We start from the raw sequence: 27,779 nt of genomic DNA, 5'->3' as shown, positions 1-27,779 counted from the left end.
ACACTGGAGGAATATTATCGACCAAGAACATTACATGTAGTGCAGCAAATTTGCTGCCTGCTGCGTGTCGGCTTCTGCTTTTTTCAACAAGACCTCATACCTAAAAGACAAAATAGGTTGTTGCTGTCTTGCAAAACAGCTGACAAACATGATTGGGATTTAGTTAACTTAAACTGTTTGGCTCAGTTCATGGAAAGTTTCAAAAGGGAAAGGGTCAAAAGAAACTAACCTCGACTGTTGGTTTCTGTTTCTAGGTGATGGGATGTGAAAAATAGTTGATGGTGTCAAAGTCAGTCTGTGTTCCAATTCATTCCAGTGATGTTTTCACGTGGTTGAGGTCAGTGCTCTGTGTAAGCCACACCAGTCTCACTTTTTACTTTGTGTACAGGGGGAATATCATGTTCAAACAGAAAATGGTTGCCAAAAAGTCACAACGCAATTGTCATTAATACGCTTTAAGGGTAGAAGATTAATTAGGATTGTCTTTAATTAGAAATAACCATTAAAAAAAAAAGAAGTACACAAAATACATGGATGTGACATAAGGTATGTATTTAATATGGGCCCTAGCTACCATGTATCACACTGTGTAGAATATGCATGCTATTTTACCACAAAAAGGAAAACCATGACATAAATATGTTTGGTGTTTCCAGGGCATATATTGCAAATTGCATCATTTTTTAACTTAACACGAGTTCTTCTTTGGACACAGATATATTTTTGAGGTAGCTAAATCATTCAGACGGGCTCCTTCTCCACCCAACATGTTGTTGGAGGTCCTTTTCTCTCTATGAGCCCCAGTGAAAACGTCCTACCGGCACTATATTTATTCCCCTGGGCATGTCAACATACTTTTGGCCATGTAGTGCATTTTTATTTTATCATTTGGATGAACTACCCCCCTAATTATGGATCCTGTTCCTAGGTTTATTCTCTCTGACTTTGCCTTTTTCTCTCCTGTGTTTGCACAATGCTGCAACTATGGAATTCACAGTCAATATCCATTGAACACTGGAGGAACATTATATACTAAGCACATTAGATGCAGCAAATTTTCTGCGTGTGGCATGTCCAGTTCTGCTTTCTTCAGCTCCATATTTAATAACTGTATTGTGCTAGTCTCCAAGTCGCATCCTACTTTACGATGCAGTTTGCTGTATAATTCAAAGCATATTGTTTGTCTAGTGTGACACACAGGCCACGTTGGGGCATTGTTACAGTAATGCTATTGGTAGGAAGTGCTTTTATGTACATACATGTGTGTGTGTGATGTCTCTGTCATTGAATGAATGTGTATGTGATTCTTTGTAGCCCCTGCGTGTGTGCGTACATGTGTAAGTGTCCACTGTGGGACTGAGCTCTCCTCTGGACATGCCAAGGGGGCGACTTGGGTGATAGGATACACTGCTGCTGTCGGCCATCCTTCTGAGATAATGTCATAATGGGGGGGGACAGCTGGCAGCTTCGTTTCCTGTCGGCACAAATTTTCTACTACATCAATAACGCGTGCCATAGCCCAGCTATGAGCGCTACGGCTCAGTGGGCGCATGACTGTATTCTCATGTGTCCTCTCGTTCTCTCGCCTTTCTCCTTCTCCCCCTCTCGCCCTTTTTACCTCTCCTAATTTATCTTTATTTTATCTCCTTCACTCCTTTTTCTTCACCACCATATCCATTATCATTCATATGCGTTACTATGCACATCAATCTTTTCCTCCTACACAAATCTGTTTGTCCTCATTTTTATTCATATTTTAAGATGCTTTTATATGCTAAATGAAGCATAAAAGCAAGTGAAGTTTACTGTATCTCCAAACATGATGCAGTTCTGATATTAGACAGGAGTTTCAGGGTGGCTTGAGTACAGGTTTAGTAAATATGTTGATATTTTACGACATATACTCTGAAGCTCCCATTTATTCAAAGATAATATGACCTATAACGGATTCTCTTTAGCTGTCACTTACTACCAAAATGGAGATTACTAATAACTAATTACTAAGGATACTTGAGAGGTATTAACAAAATGATCCACTTTCGTTGGAATTTAAATGTTGCTTTTGGCATTCTCGTCTAACCTGCAATTTTCTTGGTTTTCTAATATAATCTTGCTTGATTTTCTACAGTCTTGTAAAATATGTGTTGCATAATAAAATATCGATTAAAAACTGCATATCTTTGATGGGGCTGTATAACATTAAACTAGTTCTTCTCTCAAAGCCTTGTACAGGCGATGGAAATGACAGGGAAATGGGGGAGGCGGGCGTATGTGATTGATGACTTGTTGGAGCATCAGGGACCCATGGGTGGCATGACAGTGTAACACTTAAATGTGGTTCAGGATTTCATGAGGACTCATCAAAGCTTGGTGATACCTTGTGATAGCTGTCTTCAAAGAGCAGGAACAAAATGGAGCAACAAACCTGAGTGCCTCCTACATCTCAGTATATCCATATCTTGTTGGCTTTTTTTTAATTATTATTCTTTGTTTTTTACATGTTTTATTGTTTTATTTATTTTATTGTTTTATATTACAATTCCATCCTTAATCTTGAAAATCACTGTAAATCACACACACACACACACACACACACACACCCTTCATTCCAGAATTGTAACGCTGTAATGCTACACTGCAAATTTAATGTTAGAACCATTCACATCTGTAATTAGTAGGCCTTGAGAATGATTTTGAAATGTACCTATCTAGTGCCAGCTGGTATCTTCTTTCCTTAAGGTAGCGTTGATGCATTGCAGAATCAAGAGGCACATCGTTATAACAAACATCAGTAGGTAATGATAATGTGCTATGATCCCAAACTGTAAGGCATTATGGAATATCTCTACAATTATTTGATGGATTGTCCTAAAATACTGTACAGACATTCATTTTTAATTCAAAGAATGAATCTTAATGACTTTGGTGGTGCTTTGCCTTTGCTTCTAGCCCCACCAGCAGGTTTCTATTTGTGGTTTTGAGTCAAATGTCTATATCAATTTATGCTATGAAATTTGGCTCCTGCTTTAGCAATTCATCATCTCTGTGTTAGTCTTGTATTTAGAATAGGTTATATTGTTTGTAGTATCCGTGATTTATTCCTGTTTTATGAGTTTTTGCTGTTTTGCATCCTCTCCTAGTCTTTAAATGTTTTAATCTTAATATGTCTCTTTACAGCACTGTGTAACTTGGTTTTAAACGGCACTTTATTTAAATAAAACTCATTTTAATTACAGTTATCCAGTCCATTATCACCACTTTGGTTTAGTTATACTAGGACTGAATAATGACCTGACAGAACCTGTTTTTTTAACTAAGAAAGACTAATCACTCCTTCCAAATACAGCAGTGTCAAGTGTAAACAACTCTCTCCTAATGTGATTAGGCTAACAATTGTTTGAACATTACAGGTCGTGAATGCCAGATCAGACTGTTGGTTGCAGTTTTCCATCATCAACTTCTTTCACATTCTGCTGCTAGCTGTGCTGCTAGCTTTGTTGTTGTTGCAGATTGTGGGTGGACTTTAAAAATGTTAACACCGTGCAGAGCAGAAGGAGAGAGAGCCAGCCAAAAGCCTGCTGGAACCAATGGTAGAATTATCTAGAGTCAAACATCTGGTGAGTTAGACAGTTAGGCTGCCAATGTACTTGACTGATGTTTTTTTCTTTCATTGAATATTGGACAACGGACCGTCATGTGGTGCACTGCTGATATGATGGAGATATTTGATACAGCTGACCACAGCTAGAACAAAGCGTAAAGGGCTGCAGTAACATTTGATGGTTTCATGCATTCAATTGACTTATTTTACATTTGTAAATGGTTTTGGTGATAATCCATTACTTAATGTCTGGGCTTCTGCTAACTGGTGTAATATATGAAATTGGCCATGCTTCCTTATGCATTTTTATTATCAGTAATTACTGACTTTTATTATTGTGACTTAAATACTGTTTTGTAGTCATGTTTGTTTAGGTGGAAATATAATTCTTGACATTTTATCACATGGCTATGTTGAATTTCCAGTGTAGTGTATTTATCATTTTGCTTTGGAGCCTCACAACACAAAAAAAAAAAACAACCAAAAAACAAACAACAACATTAAAACCAACAGATAGCTGTACATTTAATGGCTGTTTGCACTGTAGTTTTCAATACATATGAGGTTTATCTCTTTTCTTTCTTTTTAGTAGGAAGTCAAATGTACCTAAGGCTGGACAATTAATGAAATACTGATTGTGTTCACAATTTTGGATTCCCACAATGAACTAAACTATCCAGCCAAAGCTTCACTTTGTGGAGCTATCCATATGCATCCTACAGTAGTGATGTTAAGCAAGACCAAATCATACACAAAAAGTACATGTGACTTGTGTCTGCACCACCAAACAACACCTGAAAAAAGACCACAAACTGCAGTACAATAAATGCATGAAGGCCAAGAAGAATAAAACAACAACAGCTCAGAAATCCTTTACAGTGCCGATGTATAGCACGTTACCATGTTGTTCAAAATAATTATCAATTTTGGCTATAATCGTGCAATCCTATAAGGAACGTCTTATAATAATCAGACAGCTACAGAATTCGTGTAAGGCCTTTTGATTTTCCAGCCTACTGCAGAATGCATTGGTTGTCATCTGAACTGCAAAACACAAAGCGAAATCATTGTTCTCAACCTTATGTCTCATATTAAATTCAGAAAGCCCTAGCTGTAAAAGCACACCGCAGAGAAATTTGAACATTTACACGACTTGCTACGCATAAACAGTGTAATAATGACAGCTACTCCAGGGTGCTGTGATTTCAAACAGCATTTCACAGCCACAAATGAGACAAATCATCACAGTAAGATGGCAGTAAAAAACCCTCTTAACAATTTTGCATTGCATTTTATAAGACACTCATCGCAAGCATATTGTATTATACATATGTATTTTGCAAGAATATGCTGTTTCTCTGTTTGACACTGGTTTGATTTTTGCAGGTTCTAAAATAATCAATTATTCCTGCACTGGCAGAAGTTGTCTTTGCTTAAGACACTTGCAAGAACTTTTTCATACGTTTCTGGAGAAATCACCATGGAAACGGTCATATTAATGCCCAAGACATGACCATGCAATCAAACCACTTAGCAAGCAAGTCAGAAGGAGGTAATTCTTGCTTCCTTCTCTCGCTCTGTAATTCAGTTACCACTGGGCTGTCATTTAGTTCAGGCAGACTGACAGCGCTTGAAAAGTAAGGAAGAAACAGCAATTACCCTGGGAGAAATGCAGTAGAAAGGCAAGAGTCATCAGGCCGCTTTCATGTCTACACTAAGACACAGGAAGTGATGGAATGGCTCCATGTGAGAATGAAGAAAGTGTCCTCGATCTTTTGATTTTTTTTTTTTCCCTTTTTCCATGCTGTATTTTGAAGCTTTTAGATGTGATAAGCCTCTGTAACATCATCAGCAGGCTGCGTGTCATGTATATCGGTGTGCTACACATCAAAAATAGCCAGTATCTGGCATTTGATAAGAAGCTGATACAAATATAGAGATATATCTGCCCGGAGGCATAAATCTGACACTTTCTGTCAAGTTGATGATATTTTTTAGAGCAGATTTGTCTTTGGAGCTTTCACATCACAGACTGGACCTTTCTAACTTCTTATTGTCTATCTATGTTTCACGTCAATATGTATTTTATTCCTATCAGTGTTTAATCAATTGTGGCAAGCTACCAGTGTGCAGTGTTCACTTTTAGCACCCAATTAACGTTTATGTCAGTACTCATAGTCTGTACATTCATAAAGCACATACAGAAACTGGTAGCTATTGTGACTAATGCAGCATGACTTTGAAGCTGTAGTGCCAGAAACGTGAAAAAGATTCATCTTAAATGGAGACATGATAAGGAATGGTGATAAAAGTGGCAAACAGCCAGATTTACAGAACTCATACATAGCCACTTAGAGCAACTTACATGTAAATTGATAGCACTTCTGAGTCCTAACGTATCCCTGGAAAGCAAAATATGGCAATACATGACTGAGGGAGAGTGAAAATGAAAGCAATAATGATGATGATAACAATCCAGCATTTAGTCATATTTCCACAAATACCCATACAGCCACAAGCTGTGGTGTAATTACCCAGACAGAGTTTTACTGTGTTAACATGTGCTTGAATTGAAACTAGGACAGAAACAAGAACGGGCATGAAACTAAAACCAAATTACCCTCGATTCATCCCATGCTGCTGCAACAACACAACAAGTTTTTTTTTTTTTTTTTTCTCCACATTGCGAGGGATAACTAACTGTTCTGACAAGGACATCCAAATACACCCTATTACAAGTCTGATAGGGTCTCAGTAGAGTATGAAGCTAGGCATTAGTATTGTAGTACAGTGTCATCATGCCCTAAGACAGTTGTGGTTGTATTAATGAATTTCTGTATTTTTCTAATATTCATAAACATAAGAGTTTGTCTGTGATGCCACTGCAGAAAGATGACTGACTCTACCAAAGACAAGAGAGATCCCTAAGGACCCTATTACTTAGTTCCAAATTCCTGTCACCTATCACCGTCCATGTTCCATTATGAGTGCTGTTCACACAGATTTGCACTGCACGAGAATGTGAGGGATGTTTGATTTAGTAGTCAAGGCGGAGCAGGCCACTTATTTTACATCTGTCAGCTTTAAATTCTGCTGAAGTACATGCCAGGATACAAATCGAGCTTTCCTTGGTTTGTTTGTGTGTTTAGCTGGGGTTTCTGCCAATCACTGAAATGTAATTTTGAGTAGAACTGAAGGAAAATGTTATAGGTGTAAGTCAGCAGGGGGAACATAAAATATGACATCCAAGAAAATACAAATATATAGTATCTGAATCTATCTCAGAGTGTAAAAAGACAAAAGGCTGAATATCTGTGTGCCCATTGGGCTGAATGGCCAATTAATTGTGAAAATTGGAAAGACAGCAAAAACTAGTCGGTTGTTGACTGTCACTATCAGCCAGATGATCTGGAAGTCTAGTTTGGGCCGACACTGACTCTGACACAGCTACTGTTCAGCTATTTATTGTTTCCAAGCACAAATGGTATATTTTTAAAGAAATTACATCTAGCGAAGTCACTATTATATCTGACGTTTCTCAACATGTCTGTTGTTGTCTGGAGCTCATTAGTCAGCTAGTCACTGGAGGATTGGCTTGTCAGGTTTGCCTCAACATTTCTTTGATATAAGAAAATTAAAATATGAGAATTTTACCTCAGATGAAACAGCTACAATGCTAGAAACTTTGTGTAACATAAAAGTTAGAGAAAATAGATTTGTGTCAGGAGGTTGAGGTTCACATGCAATAAGCAGCTACAGTCGCACATTTTCTTGAAGCCTTTAAAGAAAACAGTAGTGTAAAAACAAAAGACTCATTTGAAATGTGATGAAACGTTCGATTCAGACCAACTTGCCAAGCAATCAAGCAATCAAAAAGTTTGTTAGGCTGGAAAAAAGGATTAATTACAGTAGGTGACATGGATTTGAAGGCACATAGAAATGACACAAGAAGCCTATGGCAAAGCCTATGATTCCTATAATAATTAGAATGAAGTTAACTGTAGCATGCAGATGACAGAGGCAGACCTGATGTAATTGTTTTTAATAAAGATGTAGGTTTGCATATGGATGGTGTGAAAGATTTTAGAAGGGCAAAATTTGATTGAACTCATCCGCATTACCTCAGGGGTGACCTTTTGTGTTCCTACCAATGTTGAGACCAAGCCTTCACCCTTAATTTAAATCAGTCTTCCTTTAAAGAAAAACGACAGATGTGGGTGACATCATGACCTGTAAAGCCTGTAAAGCTTTGCATATATTCATAGATTTTACTGCGTCTCATTTGTACAACCTGAACTAAACAAGAAGAGGAACAAGATGCCAGTGGCATGTACAGATGAGGGAGAGATTGGGTAAGAGAACAAGTCAGAAACATAGCAGGGAGGCGAGAGACAGTGACAAGGAGCCTGACAGTGCATGGAAACATATCGCTGTAGGCTTGGACAGACTGCTGGTCAAAGTGCACCAGACTGGGGTATTTTGCTGTTAAAAAATTCTGTCAGGTTTGGATCCCCCCTGGACCACCCTATTCTGGTTGTGTAACCTCATCTGTTAACAGAAGTGCTCTGAAATCCTGCAGTGCGCCTGCCTCAAACTCCTCAGGTGGTTTGGAACTGAGACTGTAACCGTAATATTAAAAGGTGAAGCGAGTCTAAGAGGGCAATCACTCATACTGATTTTTAGATAGTACATCTTTCATTCACTGACAACAGAAGAGGAGCTTTTTTTATTGTATTTTTTTATTTCCATTGACACATTGTTCATATTGGCTGCTGGTGTGACATCCATCTATTCATTTTTCATACAGTCTTATTCCTATTATTTAGTCATGGAGAAGAAGGTGCTTTTCCCAGCATGCACTGGGTAAACTTTAAGGAATTAATTATGGATGATTTTACATTCACTTGTGAATCCACAAAGTCAATTTTAACTTAAGTCCTTCAAAATATATGTATCTTTGCATTTTTCTGCATAAAGATGAACATAGAATATAAACATAGTTAGTCCAATGTTGATTCATTGTATGTAGCACTGAGCAAAACAATGTTAGGCAATGTTTGCTGCTTATTGTTTCATTTAAATATTAATTTGCTCATATTTTTATGCCACTGAAAAGTATGGCTATTTGCTTTTCTAGCAGGGTCCAATCGTGCCTGTGAATGTATGAGCATGGGAGGCATCAGCTGACGCATTTACTGACTGTGTGTGTATGAAAATGTGTGTGTATGCGAATGTTTTTGTACAGTACATGTATGCGCGTGCAGGTTTGTGTTTGCATGGTGTCATCTGTGTCTTTAAGTGGGTGTATGCGTTTGTGAGGGAGAATGGGTAGGCGGATCGTGGGGTGGAGTTGGGGGTTCGAGGGTGCCAATAGGGGTGCTACAATAATTTCACTAAAGGCAATTTGAATATTGTTGCTCCATTACAATAGCAATCACTAAGAGCCACCTGATGAAATATTTATCAGGGAATTGAGGATTCAGGCAGTTTTAATTACCATTTGCTAAACAGGCATCTCACAAGGTTTACTGTGGTGCCATCAGTCCTGTCATTCAGTGTGTGCTTGTCTTTGTTTACAGCGACATGTTTTCCTCTGTTTTCGGTGCGCTTTACAAGCTTTACATAGCACAACAGTACATGCAATAAATCCATAGACTGACTTTGACTAAATAATATGATTCAGACTTCAGGTATTGATAGCAAGCGTTGCTATCAATTCTGAGTATGTTAAGACTTGTACCAGTTTATAAAAAAACAGATCAAACATGTCAAACTGCTAAGTCCTGTTCACTCAAGCAGAAAATGTTGTCTTCTAGAAGGATTGAACAATTACAAGGACATTTTATCCAAGAAAGTAACAATACAATAACATTTCCATTAACATCCAGACCTGTGGCAGAGCTGATGTTGTGATGCCGTGGCTTCTTAACACAGGGCTCAATACTTCTGCTAACTCGTCAGTCAGGATAGTGTCTCTGGGCGGAAAATGTAAATGGCTGACAATGTACTCACTCTTACTGTGCTCTCTGAACTCAGAGGAGTTAATCCTTATTGTAAACCTGTTTACACAAGGCTAATCTAAGAGCAAAATCAAAACTGGCCTAACGCTAAAGAACAAATCTAAAATATATATATTTTCCCAGTCCCAGAGAGGTCTCAGTTTGGTATGTCTTCAAGGGCTTTACAATCTTGAGCATCTGACAGCATTTATTCCTAGACAAATCAAGAGAAAAACTTGACAAAAGTAACTATGTTCCTTGGCAGACAAACATGCAGCAGGTGTAGGAAGGAGTAGGAGTTGTAGATTGACAGTGCAGAGGGACGCGCTTACAATATAAAACCACAAATCTCAGGGTAGAAGATACTAAAAATACAGAATAAGAATTACGACACATAGCCATGAACTACAAGATAACACTACAAAGTCTCCTGTGGGTCAGGTTAGAGATCAAAATGAAATGACTTGACAAGATGTAAAATGTGCTACTAAATGATTGATGGTATGAAATAAAGACTATGCGATTCTTTTTCTTACATTATTTAGGCGAAGCTGCATTGCAGCAAATTGAAACTCAGTTGATAGATTGTATAGATAAATAGATAGGAAAGAGTGAAACATAGATAGACAGGTGAATTTATATTCTTAGGTGGTGAATAGCATTTCTTGTGGCGATCAAAGAGCTTATTTGATTCTGAATTCCAGATGACTATATTTCTTTGTGCCGTTCAATTTTGTTCCATTTGCATTGCTTATTGAAATTCAGACTAGAGATGTTCTACCCTCAAAGGAACTGTCTGGTCAAGGTTTCTCAGTGAATAGGTTCTCTCTTGAGGGATTTGCTCTGCCTTGAGAGTATGCAAAACTCTCCCCCCAGGGATTGCCTGTAACGACCTGGATTTTCCTGCGATTACTTAAGCCCTATGGCTAATTACCTTTTCAGATGGAAACATACGCCTCCTCATTAATTCAACATTCCTCAATCTATCATAATTACTGCCAAATAAGTTGTTGTTATCGCTTTAATTTTAATTAGTGCCTGTGATTCTACCTCAAAAGAATTTCCTTGTACTATGTGCACATATTCGAGTAAAATAAATTTATTAAAAACGTAAACCTACACTTGTTGCTATGGTATTTTCAATGTGTGTTTGAATGAGTGGCAGCTCTAATAATTCTTCTTCAAAAGGTGTCGGACAAAACGTTGTACCTGTCTGGGATTGTATTACTGCCTAGACTGCCAGTCTTAATATAAGATTACCTTTTCCACATTTTTTAATATAAACTCTGTCCATATAAAGGCCTCTAGCAGCTGCAAATAAGTTATCATTAAAAAAAATGACATCCCTTAACTTTATTTCAGTGGCTACTGTATCTGATGATCTAATAAGAAGCCTGTTGATCATCTTAAATATAATCCTTATCATTGTATAGCTTCAGCAATCGTGTTCAAATAAGTGTGCAAATTATTTAATGACATTTTTTTTATGTTTCTTCAAATTGAGTAGTCATGTATTATAAATAGGGAACAGTCAGAAGCATAAATGCAATACTTTTCTCTGTATGCATTCTCAGTAATGCAATTGTAAAGACTCATGAGCAAGTGAGAAGTAGCAATTTGCCAAGCAATGATAATAATTAAAACAAACTGGTGTTTCACACTTTGTTAGGAAACAGAACATGTTGATTTGAAGAGCTGAAACTGTGGGGAACTATTTTAAAAAGGGAGAAAAAAACTGACCTTATCTAAACTTTTGAACAGTAACACAAGGGTAAAAAAAAAAAAAAATCTGAGGAGAGCCAAGAGAGAAAGAAAGAACATGATTAACCATGGAGGCCACATGCTGCTTTGAGATGCCTTGAGTTGTTTGTTTGCATCAGTAAATATCTAGCTTTGTTAAAAGGCCATCTGTGTCCGAATGCTGTTGAGGCGGTGCATGGTGAGTCAGGATGGGAAGCAGATAGGGAGAAGGCCTGCATATCAGTTCTGGCTGCTACCCAACTCCCTTTGACATGTCTTATTAGTCAGGTCTTTAAAAGCCTCGGCCTGCCTTCCCAGGCACACTCCTCCCCAATATCCCTGATTAAAGTGCGACTGACGCTCCCAGTGTAGAGCCAAGTTGGCCACACAGCGTTTATGTTGGGTCATGCTCATTACTCAGACACAGTGCCAGTGCCACAGCGACTGAAAGCAGCACATAATGCAAGACATCAGCAGCCAAGAGATTTGGGAACTTTGAATTCAATATGGGACAGGAGAAATGAAACTACAAATTGTTCTCCTTTGACACAGCCCGTCATTCGGCCTTCTTAATATGCAACGGGGCACTCAGCAATGGGTGCAGGTGATTTACTGTATAAGTGGAGCTGGAGGCAATTTAAATTTGTTTGTTAAGCCATGAAATACCATCAGTGTGCCCTGACTTTGATCATTTGCATGTATATAGATGACATACAGATAAAAGGAAATATATGGTTTTAGCTGCACAAGGTCCTTGTTATGGGGTTAGGTAATATTACACCGCTCACCTTTAATGTCAGTGGGCTGTGTGTTCAGATATAGTTTGAATTACTAATTTAATTTTAATTTAGTTTGAGTTTTACTGTACTGTATCACTTGGGTGATGGAAACTAATAAATAGAAATAATTAATAATCTTATAGTCATTATAATGTTTAATCTCTTCTGATTATAAATTCAATTTGTGCACTGTGCTTTACTGCCTTATATTACAAGAATATTAACAAAATAAAAATATATTCATTTCCTTTTTACTGTCTGCAGGCATTCCATTATGACTGTACCTGTATGATTATAGGTGACAATTAAACTGAACAGCCATTACATAGCCTGAGAGGTAAAAACCCAGGGGGATAAAAGCCCCACCTCCATGGAAATTTCACCCCTGGGCTAAAATGATTAGTCGAGTGCTCGTTTAGTTGATTAGTCAGTTGACAGAGAATTAATCTACAATTATGATAATCAATTACTCATCATTTGGCAAGGGAGAATGCCAAACATGTCCTGGTCCCAACTTCTCAAATGTGAGAAACTGTTCTTTGTTTGTGTGTTTTTGTTTTTGGAAATGAATATCCTTGGGCTCGACAGGCAAAACAAACCGTATGAAGACGTCGCCATTTTCACAGATTTCTGACATTTTATTAAGTAAACAAATAATCGAAAAAGTAATTAACAATGATGATAATCATTAGTCGCAGCCCTAATCTGTACTGACAGAAGTGAGACTCTGAAACAAGCTGTAACAGCACTGAGCACATACTGTACGCTGCAAGCTTTCTGTCTCATTTCCATTGTTCCGCAGACTCTCTGCCCCCGCCTTCATTAGTTGTGGTAATTGCGTGTTGTGCTGGATGTGTGTGTGGAAGCAAACCGGGCCGAGGAACGTGTTGAGCATTGAGTAACATTTCACGGCCCATTTGCTGTGGTCTGCAGAAGCTCCTTTACTGTACGTACCGAAGAGTGGGAGGAGGTTGTGATGAGCCGACGGTGGGCACTCATTGGTGCGTGAAGGGGGCCTCGATCCTGTCCTCTCCTTCTCTGTCTTTCCCCAGTTTTCTCTTTCACTTTTCCGTCCGTTAAACCAGCCTTCTCACTGCTCTGTATGTATTTGTTAGTGCGTATCTATCTGTGTGCGTATGTGCGTGTGTTGTGCGCCAAAGACCTGTAATCAAGAGTCACTGCACATAAAGGGACCTCCAGTCATTAAGGAATTAGTGGGAGGCTAACGGCTTGTTTACAGAATCAATTAGTTTAAAATGTGGACGTGGGCTCATTTTCACACACAGCTCTATGAGGTAATGTCAAGGTTGTACATCCTGCTGAAGTTAACTGACCCTTTATGACTCGACGACTAGCAGAGTCCTGAGAGGCCCCTTTAATCCCAGTCAATGGAAGTTGGTTTTAAGGACACAGTAAAACAGCAGTTAGAATATCTTTAGCTTCTGTAATGTAACACACTTCCAGGTGAAATGGAATATAATGGGAGGGTATAGTTTCAGGAAAAATTTGACTAGATCGTTAGGGCACTTGAAAGCGGCTGTTATTTAGTGTGAATGGAGTTTCTGGAGAACGGTGAATTCTTTGCTTTGTCATAAAAAGAGGATCTTTATCGTTTAAACATTCTTCATTGCAGCCTTCGATTACATTAATTACCACAGATGTTAACACGTAGACAGATGTGTACCACTACACACATAAGCCTGTTACGTACACTTACCCATGCAGCTGGGAAGACTTCCTCACGGGATGAGCTGTCTGAAAACAAACTGATGGTGTTTAGCTTCACACCCTCTCAGACACGTCCAACGCGCACCGCTCTGCTAGAAACCTGACTGGTGGGTTTGGTGTCATTGATGCCCGCCTCGTCAACATCTGTGCTGACTACGACCGCATGCCAAAGGAGCATACATTTGAATAAAAAACACTCACACACAAGGGGCTGCCCAAACACGTGTGAAACAACCACGCTCACATGCGGCCTTGCGTGCACGCGCGCACACGCACTGAGCCACAGTTTGCAGAGGGCACATGATTATAGCGATTAGGGTTTCTAGAGTTAATTTGTGGCTTTAGAATTTCACACTTTTATATAAAACAAACCACTAATGAGTGAGTGACACCATGGTGCCCCATGGACCTGCTTTTACATGTAGAGTGCATGCACTGTATAGACATATTTAGACAGCTTGCATAGTGTTGTTAACATTACAGCACTGTGTAAGTTGTTGATTTATTTAAGTGTAGCCTGCTGATATGGGTAATGGACAATGCTGTGTTCCTGAATATTTTCTTTTCACATTCTAATGTTTTCATTTATTCAGTTTTGTACCTATTGTGCATCATCATAGCTGTCCAATGAAAACCACATATCTTCACTTATGATGTTGACGACGCTAGATACCTGATAAACTGCCCAAAAGTGATTTTACTTGTCATTTTAGGTGATGTAATATATTGTTGTTGTCCAATGAAAACCATGTATCTCCCATTTTGATGATTTGGACTATTTCCTGTATATAGTAGAATGCACGGTGCATGGCAGCACGGTGGTGGTGCCTTTCTGTGTGGAGTTTGCATGTTCTCTACAGGTACCTACGCCCACAGTCCAAAGACATGCACTTAATAGCCCATAGGTGTTAGGGTTAGTGAGTGTGAATGGTGATGAACTGGTGACTTGTCCAGGATGAACCCCACCTCTCACCGTAAGTCAGTTGGGATAGGCTCCAGCACACCTGTGACACTAGTGAGGATAAGCGGTTACAGAAAATGGATGGATAGATATTCTCATCTATCTATGATCAGCATTTGCAATCTTATTGACCAATGCAAAGATGTTTTGTTACATTATGTATGTAGGATAGATGGAAGCTCTGTGATCTCTGCACACACGTCAGATGGCCAGTAACCTGGATTATGCTGATTTTCATTTTATATTAGTAAAATAGCTTTCACAAAAATCTTTACCATCACTTTCTGATCACACATTCAATTTCTAATTATTGTACGGGGTGTGTACCAGTTGTGATTACTTACTGCTCTTTCATTAAGCAAGTAAAAGTGAAGACAAGATAATAATGGCTTCGCAAATGATGTTGTAGTGGGTGGCAAAAATATGAGAAAGCTGGAAGCAGAGATTTATTCTCAGTGGCAGTAAGTACTTTGTACAACAACACAGAACTGTGGGACGTGGTTATACTGAATGAGTTTCCACAGTATAAACACTGGACCTTTACATCAAATATGTATCACAGCTTGCTTTAAATATAGATGGACCAAAATGAATTATGGTAATATATCTCGAGGCTTCTACAAAGAGGATGAGACGAGAGGGATAAGAACTAGACAAAGAAAAGAGTAATTGAATTATTTTCAGTGACTCAGTTGTACTTCACTTTTAATATCCCCCAAATTAATTATTAAAGACAGTTATTTTTTTTATTTTTTTTAGTATTTAGTATTTTAGTTAATAATGCAACACAAACAAACATATACATGCTTAAAACATTGTTAGAGCAGTCAGTAATACCAGCATCATTTTATAATGAAAAAAGAAGGAATCCCTGTTATATTTTGGGGATTTGTGTGATTTCTACAGAGACAAAAAAAAGAACATCCCACTCAAAATGATACAATAACTAACAATTCCCAACATAACTCGCAGGTTTACAGATATAATAATGGAACATTAATGAAAAGAAAAGTTACAGCCCGAGCAACAATGTAGTGGGAGTCAGCTGCACCTCCTTCACATCGTTATGCTTTGTGTGCCACAATACGGTGACTAGAGAGGATCAAAATGTTTGGCTGGGAGAACGGCAGACTTTTGAACCGTAATGCTCCTAAAACCCAGGGAGGCATTAGCATTGTCTGCCTGTGGCACAGTTACCGGCTCCTTAGCTGCTCATAAAAGTGTGAATGCAAACAGAAACACAACTTCTGAGGGGCACTGGAATATTGTAAAAAAATGAATTTATGGGATTTGGGGGCTTTTTAAGGGACTCTGCAAACAAATTAGAGTTGTAACGTTAAAGCTAAGTATCCACAGATGGGGGAAGGAAATGTTTTGCAATTCTCTGATCAGGATTTTACGATCTCTGGTTATTAGACAGAGTAAGTGTTTGTGCACAATGCTACACACAGAGGTGTCACTAAACAGAGAAATACTCTCACGATAGATGCTGTGTACTTTATCTGAACAGCACCTTTTTTTTTAATTTTCCCTTACAACAAAATGTAACAAAGCTGATCAAACATGTAACAATGATAACCACAAAATGGATGAAAATCACCAAAAGTCCCCCTGTAAAAGAGCCATTTTGAGAAAAGATTTGAAGGACGACACTTGCCTGATTGGCTTAATGTCCTTGGACAGGTTGTTTCAAAGCTTTGGTCCCCTATGTGTGTTCAGGCATATGGAGATAAAGATCCAGGATGAGGCAGGATGCCAGTCATTGTCAATTGAGGCACATGCAGGTAGCTGTGGCAGAGATCCAAGGAAGCAAGAACCCATCCAGTGGTGCAGCATGGGGAGTTTAGAAAGTTTTTTCATGCAAATGCTTTCTGACAGGCAGAAGCTGCAGTTTACAATTATGATCAAATATATGATGCAACAATATACAATAAAGGATGCACCTGCATCAACTAGAGCTTTCATACACAATACTCATCAGCAACAGAATCGCTTTCCAAATGAGCCATTGTTTTCCGATGGAGATGCCAAACCTCGGGTTAGGTGCACCCTGCTCAGATTGAGAGTTTGATCAATTTCAACTCTGTTGTTGTTTGTTGGTGACCTTTCAATGCACCCTCACGATGACAGCTGCCCAATGCATAATCTGCTCTATCCAGCAACGGACACAAAATAATAAATAAAAAAAATTTCACGCAACCTAAAACCTTTTTCCATCACTGACTTTTTACATATCTTCTTCTCAGAAGGAGGATAATTGCCAGCGCCTTCTTCTGTCTTAAACCGAAATACATAATTCATAAAGGCTGGGATCATTGTTTTGCCTTTGAAATGTCCTGCCACTTCCCTCCTACCTGGCACATACTCTGTGTCCAACACAGATATAGGACTATTTAAGTAATGTTGGATACTGCAAAGTAAAGACACTATAAATTATTCCCTTAAAATCTTGACAACCAGTGAAAAATGAATCCATTTGTCAAGTACCAGTAAATGCTATGTTAGACCTATTTTTTTTTCCACATAGTGGCAATGTCATTGGGCGCCCATTCAGAGCTAAATATGTAAATTATGTTCTCGATGCTAAACAAGCCAGAAAGCAACAGATTTAGTGAGCGAGACAACCTGCCTCTCTGTATTTTAATGTCTGAATGGAGGGAACATCTTCAGGCCTTGAAACTGCCAGGAAGCCTGCTTCAGGAACTCAGGGTGTACTTATCAGTGCAAAAATAGAAAGCAATATATATATATGCGTGTGTGTGCGTGTCCAAACCAAGGCATGCCTGAATGCTGATAACCAAGATATTCAAATCAGTTCTAATATATAGTCCCACAGTGCAAGAATGTTGCAATTAGAATGATATGAATGTTTTGTTGTTGTTTTGGTGAAAGGCTTTGCAGTAATGCATGACATGCCACTTCTCGAAACTTCTCGACAACAGCCGTCATGTTATTTTGTTTCTTTTCCAATTTAATCTTTGGAAGACAGGAAATGAAATGTTGACCGATAAATAATAATTTTCATACGTGAAATATTACAATTCAGATTGGTTAGACAGTAGACACTAAACTTGCAGGTAGGAAGATGATTTTGTTGGTGGGTAAACGTTGAAAAGAGCCTTGATTAAGTAATCAGTAATAATGATAATAATAATTACAAATAACAAACTGATAGAAGAACTGACCCCATGATGTCACTTTAACATGTTTCATTCCCACCCAGACCACGTATTTTTTTTTTTAGAACAGTTGGGAAATAAATTGAAATGTCTATTTTGTATTTTTGTTAGTCTGACCAGATGTTATCCATTTACATATTTGGCTGTCTCCACTGTCAACAGACTATTCAGTGTGAGGAATTAATAATGTGCTAATGCTGAGAGGCACAAAGAGAAGCTGATGGCATTCCTAATGAGCTAGCTGTACCTTGCGACTACATGGATGGCCAGTGAATATCAATGGCACTTCTTGTTCATGGAAACTGACATAAAGGCTGTTTTGGGTCAATGATTTTCTCCAGCAAGCCAAGTCAGGCTGGCTGATATTTATGTATCTTCCAACATCCCATGTTCTTTTTAAAGCTGCACAGAGTTTTGAAAACTAAAGTCAAAATGTCAAACTGGTATAAAAACTCTCATCTTGCTGTATCTGTAGCATTTTCTATCTTTTTTTTTTTGTCCCTAATTCCTTCTCCCTATTGAATACACTCCAAGACAGGCACACACACATATACACACACTCTGCACGAGGTCAGATTTATGCCCTGACAATTTGACAGAATCCACTGAAACAGATAGGACTTAATATCGGTTAATTAATTCATTGGACCTGAGCAGGGAGCTGTGAGCAGAGCTGAGGTGGATTGGGGGGGTGTGATGGGAGATGAGGAGGTGGTGGTGGTGTGGGGAAAGCGGCAGAGGTATCCGGGGTTGGTGAAGGGTTTAAACTGAAAGGGGAATGAGGGGAGTAATCCACTGAGTGCCTATAATGTAATGAGTCAGCCTCGCTTAATGGAGTCCATTTGAGGAGGAAGGAAGTAAGGAAAGAAAGGAGGTGGTGGTTCTGGAGGTGCGTAAATGTAGCTGGAAAAAAAAAAGGGCTGGGTTGGAGGACTGAAGGGTGATTTTCTGTAAATGTCAGTCCTGCAACACTAGATCAAAGTGCTCTCAGCAACTGTTTTATATGAATGCATGACTACAACTTTGTGCAATTGCCGAATGCTGCACTGCATCATGGAAGCATGTTACAGTAAAGCTCCGAGCTACAAATAACCCTATTTTTATCTAAAACAGAGCTGGTGTTAGTGCTGGAGTAGTTTTATCTTAGCCCTGTGGTTCAGTATAATTCCTGAACTGCCAAGCTGCGTTAGTCAAGACTGTTTCCATTTGACTTTGAAATCTGTGCTTACACACACACACGCACACAAACGCACACTATTCCCCTGTCTCGACCAGCATATATCTGCATTTCATTGACACAGTCGGTCCTCTTTTTTAAAAGAATCCTGTCCTAAATTCTCTTATGTCCCCTCAAATATAATTTATCCAATCCGAATGACTTCGCATGATAAGTCTAAAAAATGTACAAGGATATCGGAGACACATTTTTTTTTGGTTGCTCGTACATAATTTAGAGTTCATTTGGGATCCCTATTAGAGTATCATATGCTTCCTGTTCTTGACTTGTTCCACTAAAAAGAACATTTTCTCACCTGCGGCACCTAACCATTCAGCTAGTTTTGTTACATGTGGTTTTGAGATCAATGTATCTGATATTTCTTCTCCCAACGTATTCTCATAGGGACTATTTCTTTGATAAAAACTGCACAGAATTGAACAGTGGAGAATTATCTGGGATGCAGTCTAACCAGAACATAGTTTCTGGTATGAAGAGTTGCTTTTGTGCTTTTTTAATGCAATTTTTCAAGGCTTTGGAGACACACACACATAAAATTCAATACATCTCAAGTGTATGGTAGTCACAGCACAAATCATCTTAGAATCTTTGACATCGACACACTCATTGTCCTGCTTTGGGAGATATAGATAATATGTCCTTTTGTAATTTGGATGAAGAGAAGAATGAAGAATTATTTTTATTTATTTTATTTTTAAAACTAGATTTCTATTGTATTTTTTTCAAGCACTTAAGATATCATTCTCCATTGCTTGTTAAGGTAAAAAATAAAATGTCAAGGCAGTGCACGAAAGACGGTGCGGTTGTGACACTTGCTCTGTTTCCAACGTCACCTCAAGAGTCAGGGGTTGTATTATTCATATCTTCCGTGTTGGTGTCATATCAGCAGCTCCTGCTGTTGTTGTGTGTTTCTTGTCGCCTGTGTGTACTGATCTGATGATCTGTTGCTCTGCCAAGTTGCAGTGTTTAATCCAGGTCAGCTGCCATCCTACCCTGCTGTTCTCACGGCCTGTTAAAAATCTCTTAATTGGCCTCCTCTTTAAGGCGAATAGGTGTGTGATTTAAAGTTAGGGAGACAGAATGTCACGAGAGTCTCATCTGTTTGTTTGGCACTGTTTAAATGTTTGAGGGGAGGGAGCACAAGACCCGACACATAGCCAGATGTGACGAGGGCTCCTGGCTCTGACACAAGTGACATGGCACTGGAGAAAGGCCTATTTGCTCCAGCTCTTGTACCAGGGGTTGAGCACAAAAGCCTCTGCACTTTTGTCATATGCAGCATGGTTTGTGTGTCATTCATGCACGCACGGCTATCTAAACATGCATGCATCTCATTCTTCCGACAGTTGCAGGGAGCATTACAGCGAGTCGTGGGCAGGAAGCGTACCCTGACTTTATGAAATGCTTCACACATCTGTAAAAAGCAGTCGTCGCAGGGGCTCCGCAGCACACATTTTGGATGTTTTTTTGCAGCAAATGGGTTTTGGGTAGCTAGAGGCTCAGGTGGTCACCATGTGAGGATGATTACAGGGGGCCAGCAGTGAGCTTCTAAACTAACCGTGCTGTGGGCTTGGAGTCACACAGGCACGATGAAATGTTGTGTAACAAATTAACTGCATTGGAAAAATGGAACATGATTTGAAAGTATATAATATTTATTTGAAAGGTAAACAGCTGTGGCTGTTGTAGCTGTAGATGTAGGGCTTGTTATTTGTGTTTCGAATGTTTTTTTTTTAAACCCAGTTATTATTCACTCTTTGTCTTAAAAGGTCATTCCACCAAGATCACAGAACAAACAACAGCAGCTAAGACTCAAATAAAAGCTCTATTTTGTGTTTCTAGGACAGCGTTTCTGGTGAGACATTTTGCAGTTTAGGTTTTGAGATGCAATTTGTCAAAGCTTCAAGAACCACACGTTACATTTCTCACCTTTTTCACCAAATTTGGGTGAAAATCTTTCTGCCATGAATGTATCTTTTAAATGACAAAAAAATAGACGAATGTGCGTTTAAAACAAACAACAATGCAGAGATTGGAGTGACAACGACAATGCCCTTTGCAAACACAAGCATTAAGCATCCTGTAGTTTATTGACTATTGACTTCAATTTTAAATGACTTAATTCTGGCACACAATTACTTTAGTCATCAATCACCAATTTTCCGAGCTTCGCTTCAAGCTTCAAGAGAACGTTGTTTACTTCATATTATTGATCAGCATCCTCTTGTGGACGGAAGCAGCAACTGTTGAGTGTGCGGTGGCATAAATAGATCACAAATAAATCTTTTATAAAACATATTTTTTTGTGTGTGTATCCAAAGGACACACTGTTGACAATTTGTATATCTAATGGCTTTTTTTCTCTCTCTCTCTGTCCCCTTTTGTTCCCTCTTCTCCTTTCTGTACTTTCGTCACATCCACCACATTCATCCTTCCATCCATCTTTTCCTATATTCTCTCTGTCTGTCTAAACAGGTCCCCCACCAGTTGGGTGCGCTGACCTTCTACCGCTATGAACAGCCTATTGTAGACTACTGCCAGGCCCATCAGCCCCTGAGGCTCAACATGGGCTATGAGGGACCCCCACAGGGCCTGGAGGGCCTGGAGGACCTGGGACCGTGTGATAGGGGCACTATACAGACAGTGGCTCTGCCTGCCGTGCCCTCAGCTGCCAGCATAGGTGCCCCTGTGCCAGGGCCTCGCTCTCCTCCACCTCCCCTCAGACCACCGACTGAAGGTCCCAGCAGCGGTCCTTTTCCTCCTGCCGAGCGCACTGGCACACTGAAATTTGGACGCTAGCAGGCCGAGCCTGATTGTTGGAAGTGGGGCAAGGGCCTCAGATTCACCGTGACATTGAAATGAAGGGGCAGGCGAGCTGGTTATTCAGTGGGGCCTTGTTTTCAGAACATAAGTATGTGAACTAGAGGACAAAATTTTTCTAATTCTGCCCGAAGGGATTTGGCATCTGAAACACAGTCTCACTAATACACAGTATAGAGGGGGAGACATCCCTGCAAATCATTTTAATTTCTTTTTTTTTTCCCAAAGCATCTCACAGAAAACCCCTCACTACTGAATCATGGGAGGTATTTTAGCATATCACAAAAAAAAAGCAGAAGAAAAAAAAAAAGTATCACCTTGTTTCCAAATCTGGTCTTTGCCATATTCCATGATGATCAACATCATTGAGCACCTGTTCACAGCATAATAGCAGTCCACTTGTGTTGAGTCAGGAGTGGAAGGGAAAGTGCAATAAACATGAGTTCTCTATCACGAAAAGTGAGAGCAGGAACATGAAAGAGAAAAGAGATGGAGCTGGACATGAAGTGAAGAGCAAGGCGCTTCTTACTGTGATTGTTATTCAAATATCTAATTTGTAGTCGTTAACAAAAGCAAATCCATATTATTATTTCATCAAGATGGGTCATTTCTTAAGACAAGTAGTTCCATTGATTTTCTTTTGTTTTACTTTCTTTTGTTTCCTTAGATGTGGGATCTCTCGCTGAATTCCATTAATGTGCATGTCAAACCAAAGAGTTATAGTTTTTTCTTCTTTTAATGCACATAAGCTGCTTTAGCTGAGGGCATTCTTAAAATGCCAGTTGGTCTACTAAATTAGCATGTACCAACCAACACACACTCACAATTACAACCAAATCCCCTGCTAGTTTCAGATGAACAGGGCTTGTCATTACAGATTAGCAAAATAATTGTGATACATACAAGTGAAGTACAGAAATTTTAAAGATATTATTCATGATGATGTATTTTACGTGGTCCTCCTAACATCATTTCAATTGTTCAGTCCATGGGACACTTTCGAGGAGATATTTCCATAAATTTATTAAACATACAGGGGCCCTTTTCCCAGCAGAATGACAGGTCTTTGTATTTGACTACATCCCAGATGAATGATTCACTATGCTTTAAAGAAGTAATCATGGGAAATTTATGTGGTAAAACAAGTACATTTGAATGCAAAGTATTGTACATATTATTAAAAAAAGGTCCACTTTACTGAAGGTCAAACCACTCTCACTGCCCCCAAACAGTCATATGAAACATTGTTGAGTCAATGTTTGACTTTCATCACACTGGACAATTTGAAGAGCACCATGTCGCTGGGCTGGGAAAGCTCTGGCCATGTGCTCTCCCCTCCACCACAAAGAACAACAGTGCCTGGTGGAGGCACGTTGAACCTGCGTATGAACCCATGGGCTGTACTGGGAATATTGCCTGACATCTCGTTTTTTTTTTTTTTTCTTCTCTTCAGAAAACGTGTCTGCAGTGCAGGACATTATTGCACTCGGTAACACTTTGGCCACCGTATCAAGCACTGCTACTCAATGACTTATGGAGCTGATGAGGACTACAGATAGGGCTGTGATGGCCTCTCAAATATCATCTTCGGCTTAATCCAAGCAGTGCACCGGGGTCGTTTTCTACATGTCAGTGGTCATACTCTCGGGAGTTATGGAAACTGTGTTTGGTCCTCCCACAGCGCAACTGATTGATAACAGATGAAAGTGCGAGGGGCATAAATACCCCACAAGAATGGGCGTAACCTCAAGATAAAAGAAAAAAATAGGGAATTATTATTTTTGTTTTGTTTTGTTTGTTTTATTATTTTATCGTTTTGGCTCGGAGCATAAAAGACAGTTTTTGAGGTGTTCAAAGATGATGTCAAGAAATTCTATAAGACTAATCAAAGGACAAAATCGAATAGAACTTATTTATCGTGTAAATAGTGAATCTTTAAAGATGAGAAAAAAAAAAGTATGAACTTGACTTCTTCTGAAACACAAACTGCTTGTGAACAGAAGAGGAGCCTTATTCACTTTCCAGTGGGAATCTGTTACCAAGATGAGTCGGTGAAGAGGTTCCTACTGAAACGCTCCTGTTGTTTCAATGATAAATATTTTTCTATCTGCTCCCGTCACTACTCTACCATTAAACACAAATTATGTTACTGAGGTTATTTCTCAAATCCAATCATTTTACTGAATCACATGAAGAAGGGAAGAATGGGAGCCCTGTTATTGTGATGCACTTCAAATGTCAAACCTCACAGAGATCCATATTTTCTGTTCTGATGTCGGACATGTTTCACTTTGCAGGTGGTGGCCGCACGACGTGTTGTTAGTTACATCCCAATCCACTCTTTTTGTTTAGGAATCTCAACACTATCTGCCATTTCAAGGTCTACTCGGGGAGAAGGAGTGTGCTATTCTTTATACCAAGAGTGAAGGATGTTTTTTTTTTTTTGATGTTCCATTATTTTGTTAAATGTTTTACCAAAAACCAGCCCCAAAACAACAAGTGACCCAAAAGTCTTCATGGTTTCATGACTAAGAAGGGGTCAGTCCCCTTCATGTACAGGACAATGCATAAAAAGCAGTTGAATTGCTCAGTACGGTTGCTTAATAGTGCTGGTGGAGTTTACTTTGTAATAGCAGCTGTGCCAATGTCTTTATAATGGGAGCTCTCTCAATTCTATCCATGTATTGTCTTGCCTTGCTCTATATCACCCCTGCTAACTCCTTGGCCTGAATTTCATGTCTGCCTCTTGGTGACTCGGGTGAACCTGTTTAATGATGTTCTATTTCTGTCCGCATGCTGATATTTTGGGAAAGTATGCCCAGTTAGGGAGGAGCGCTGAACCAGAGACAAACAGTATGGGAGATATATCCTGTCTGGAGTGCCCTAGAACCAGCAGCACGTCTTATGGACAACTTTGCTGTTTTTAAAGCAACTTGTTTGCTGACCCATCCCTGCCCTTCTCTCCCCTAAGGTAGAATTCCCTGGCACTCTATAGGCTGTCAAACAGAGGAAGAGCTGTGTGTTGGGCACTCACTCCAGGGACAGACTTTCCCTTTAATAGTCTCCTGCTAAAGCCTAGTACCCCATATGTAGTAATTACTTCAGTTTTCAGAACAGTGATAATGGTTCAATCCAGTCTAAACACAATGATCAAAGTTACTTTGCCCTTCATGTGTAATTAGAAAATGCTAATAAAATCTTTGTATGTTCACAATTAAATCAACCACTAATAAGCGATTGAGTAATCATGACTACCTCCCTGATAAAATCAGATATGTTCAGCGGAATGTTCGAATCCTGCTGCCAGTAATTATTTAGTCTTTTGTCCATTTTTCTTTTGCCATCGGAGAGCTGGAAGCACAGGCGCTGCATGCCAATGATGCATGTTTGAGCTGAACTCCAGGACCGTCTGCGCTAGCCCCGCAATGCCAACAGGCTTTATTTTCTCTTCTGCAATGTTTGTTTACAGTTTTGTACACCCCAAGCTCCCCATCCTCCCTTCACTCTTTGAGTTTGGGCTCAAGTCCCCACTGGGAACATTTCTCTCTGTTTTTTTCCCCCTTCTTCTTTCCTTTTTTGCTTCGGGTGGGGTGAATAAAGGTCTGAAGAATTGCAAAGAAAACTTTCATATTTCAGCGCTAATGTGCAAAGGAAAGCTAAATGCAAATCTCCAAAGGGAGGGGGGGGGGATGCAGAGGCGATGGGAAGGGGGAGCCAGTGATGCTGTACAATAGGGAGGATATAGAGGGACAAATGGAGTAAGTGCAAGGACATTTTATTCTGTTACAATGAAAACTTTGTGATTTTTCTGAATGTCCCAGTCAGCTTTATCGCCACTGTAAGAAAATAACGCAAACTGCTTCAGCCAAGCTCAGACACACGCAAGTCACACACGAGTATTCTGCAGAGTTACATATGGCACTCACAGGCAAAACAAAAGGCATAATCAACTCAACTCGGATCTTATAAACGTATTATGCATGCTCACATCGTGAAGATAAACCGACATGCTCACACATTCAAAACACTTTCATTTTAATTTTTTATTATAATTTACACTGTGAATCCATTTAACATGTCAGCCTGCAACTGCAGAAGAGTCACGCATAAATACATGTACACAAATGAAAAGACACGCATGTGCGTCACATGCATTGATAAATGTAGTGGGGGGAAAAAAAGTAAAGTTCTCCAGCTTCTGACGCTCCCATCCATTTCAGTTCACCCAAGGCCATCTGTGACGGTTCAGTGGGTTCTAATCCATTACCTGATAAATAGATTTTAAAAATGAATTCCAAGCAAGACGTGGAGTTGCAGCTTTTCCTCCTCTGCCATACATCTGTGTCTTACCCGCAGGGAGCACTGGGGCATACCCATACAGCACACAGTCAGTATGTATGCACATGGATAGGGGGCCTAAGCAGTGAAAGAAAAAAAAAGAAAAAAAAAAAGAAAAACAAGCTAATGCCACCATCTGCCACTTTCAGATTCTGAATTTGAGTTTCTATTTTTGTTAGTGTGTCATTAGTGTGTGCGCAGACTACAAAGTGGTAAGGATTAATAACTCTGTCCTGCAAGGCGTAAAAGACAGACTGGAGGCATTGCTAGTGAGTTAGCTACCCCGCATGTACCCAGATGGCCTGTATGTGTGTGTGTGTGTGCGTGTGTGTGTGTGTGTATCTATAGCAGCACCTACTCCTCTACCTCCTGTGAACCAACGTCACCATTACTGATGTTCAGGCCAGCCCGGTCCCCATTGATTGTTATTGTTCCATGCTGTTTCACATTAGCAGGAAGTCTTTAACCTCTGACCGGCATTGTCCTGACTCTGTTTTTCCGCCATTGCTCATGTCAGAGGGGACACAGAAAGGCAAGGCATGATCATTAACCTCTGTCAGGGAAACACACTTTTTCGTTTGTCTGACAAAGCCTGTTTACGTCCCTAATTGGATTTAATGCGAGCACTGAAGAAAGGAATGCTTTTATTCAAACGGCCTGCATTCTACTCCTGCAGTTGACTTGCGAGCGTGCAGCGAGAGAGAAAGCCGAGAGAAGCTGATAGAGCAATATCAGAATTAGTCTTTGTTTCCTTGCAGGCTCAAATCAAATTGCTGCCTCTTAAACGCTTTCCATATAAACCAGGGGATCCCCGCTGTCTCCTTCTCATCCATTTCCTGCAGAGACCATTGATTTCTGTAGGGTGTAAATATGCGCTGCATTGTTTTCTTTGGTAGTTGGTTTGTTGTTGATTTTATTTTAATTTTTTTCTTATTTGGATTTTTGTTCTTTTTACTGTATTCAGACCTAAAGCATTTTTGTGGAGACCTGGTCCAAGCGCAAAAATATGGCTCTTCTTTGAGTATATTATTGTCAGAAAAATGTTTTGTAAAAATTTTGATGATGATATCAGAAATAAACATCTAAAGATGGGAACTGTGATGTCTTTTTTACCTGAACATGATACAATATAATGTAATCGAATTTTCTATCTATACAGTGGCTGTGCAATGCATGGAAAATGCAAAAGGCTCTATCCAGAGACAGTGTTTGAATTTGTCCATTCTGGGCTGCTGTAGAAACAAGGTGGACAAGGACCTGCAGCATCTGTAGAAAAACATAAAAACATAGTTATGCATATAATATACATGTTATATACAATATTTAATTTCTGCCATATTCTGCAAATGAAGCCCCCTAACTATTGGCAGTACTACTCTGTGAACACTGTCAGAGTA

The 27,779-nt window shown here is 39.4% G+C and overlaps 1 protein-coding gene across 2 annotated transcripts in view; it reads left to right on the top strand.

The window, feature by feature from the left end:
• Positions 1 to 26,495, top strand: part of LOC104927297 (leucine-rich repeat transmembrane neuronal protein 4) — a 97,214-nt gene extending 70,719 nt beyond the window's left edge. The window contains exon 3 of one of the 2 annotated variants that reach the window (XR_002042738.2): positions 21,700 to 21,772. Coding sequence is in view for 1 of the 2 variants with exons in the window: in XM_010741339.3 (XP_010739641.2) it covers positions 21,700 to 22,023 (324 nt within the window). In the remaining variant the exon portion in view is untranslated. Of the gene's footprint in view, positions 1 to 21,699 lie in introns of both variants that reach the window. The other variant, XM_010741339.3, reaches the window with a different exon arrangement.
• The last annotated feature ends 1,284 nt before the right edge of the window (positions 26,496 to 27,779 follow it).

This window comes from Larimichthys crocea, chromosome IV, assembly GCF_000972845.2.
Source record: "Larimichthys crocea isolate SSNF chromosome IV, L_crocea_2.0, whole genome shotgun sequence".
Taxonomy (NCBI): Eukaryota; Metazoa; Chordata; class Actinopteri; family Sciaenidae; genus Larimichthys; species Larimichthys crocea.
Note: the sequence above shows the minus strand (reverse complement) of the source record. Positions and strands in the feature narration are given on the sequence as shown.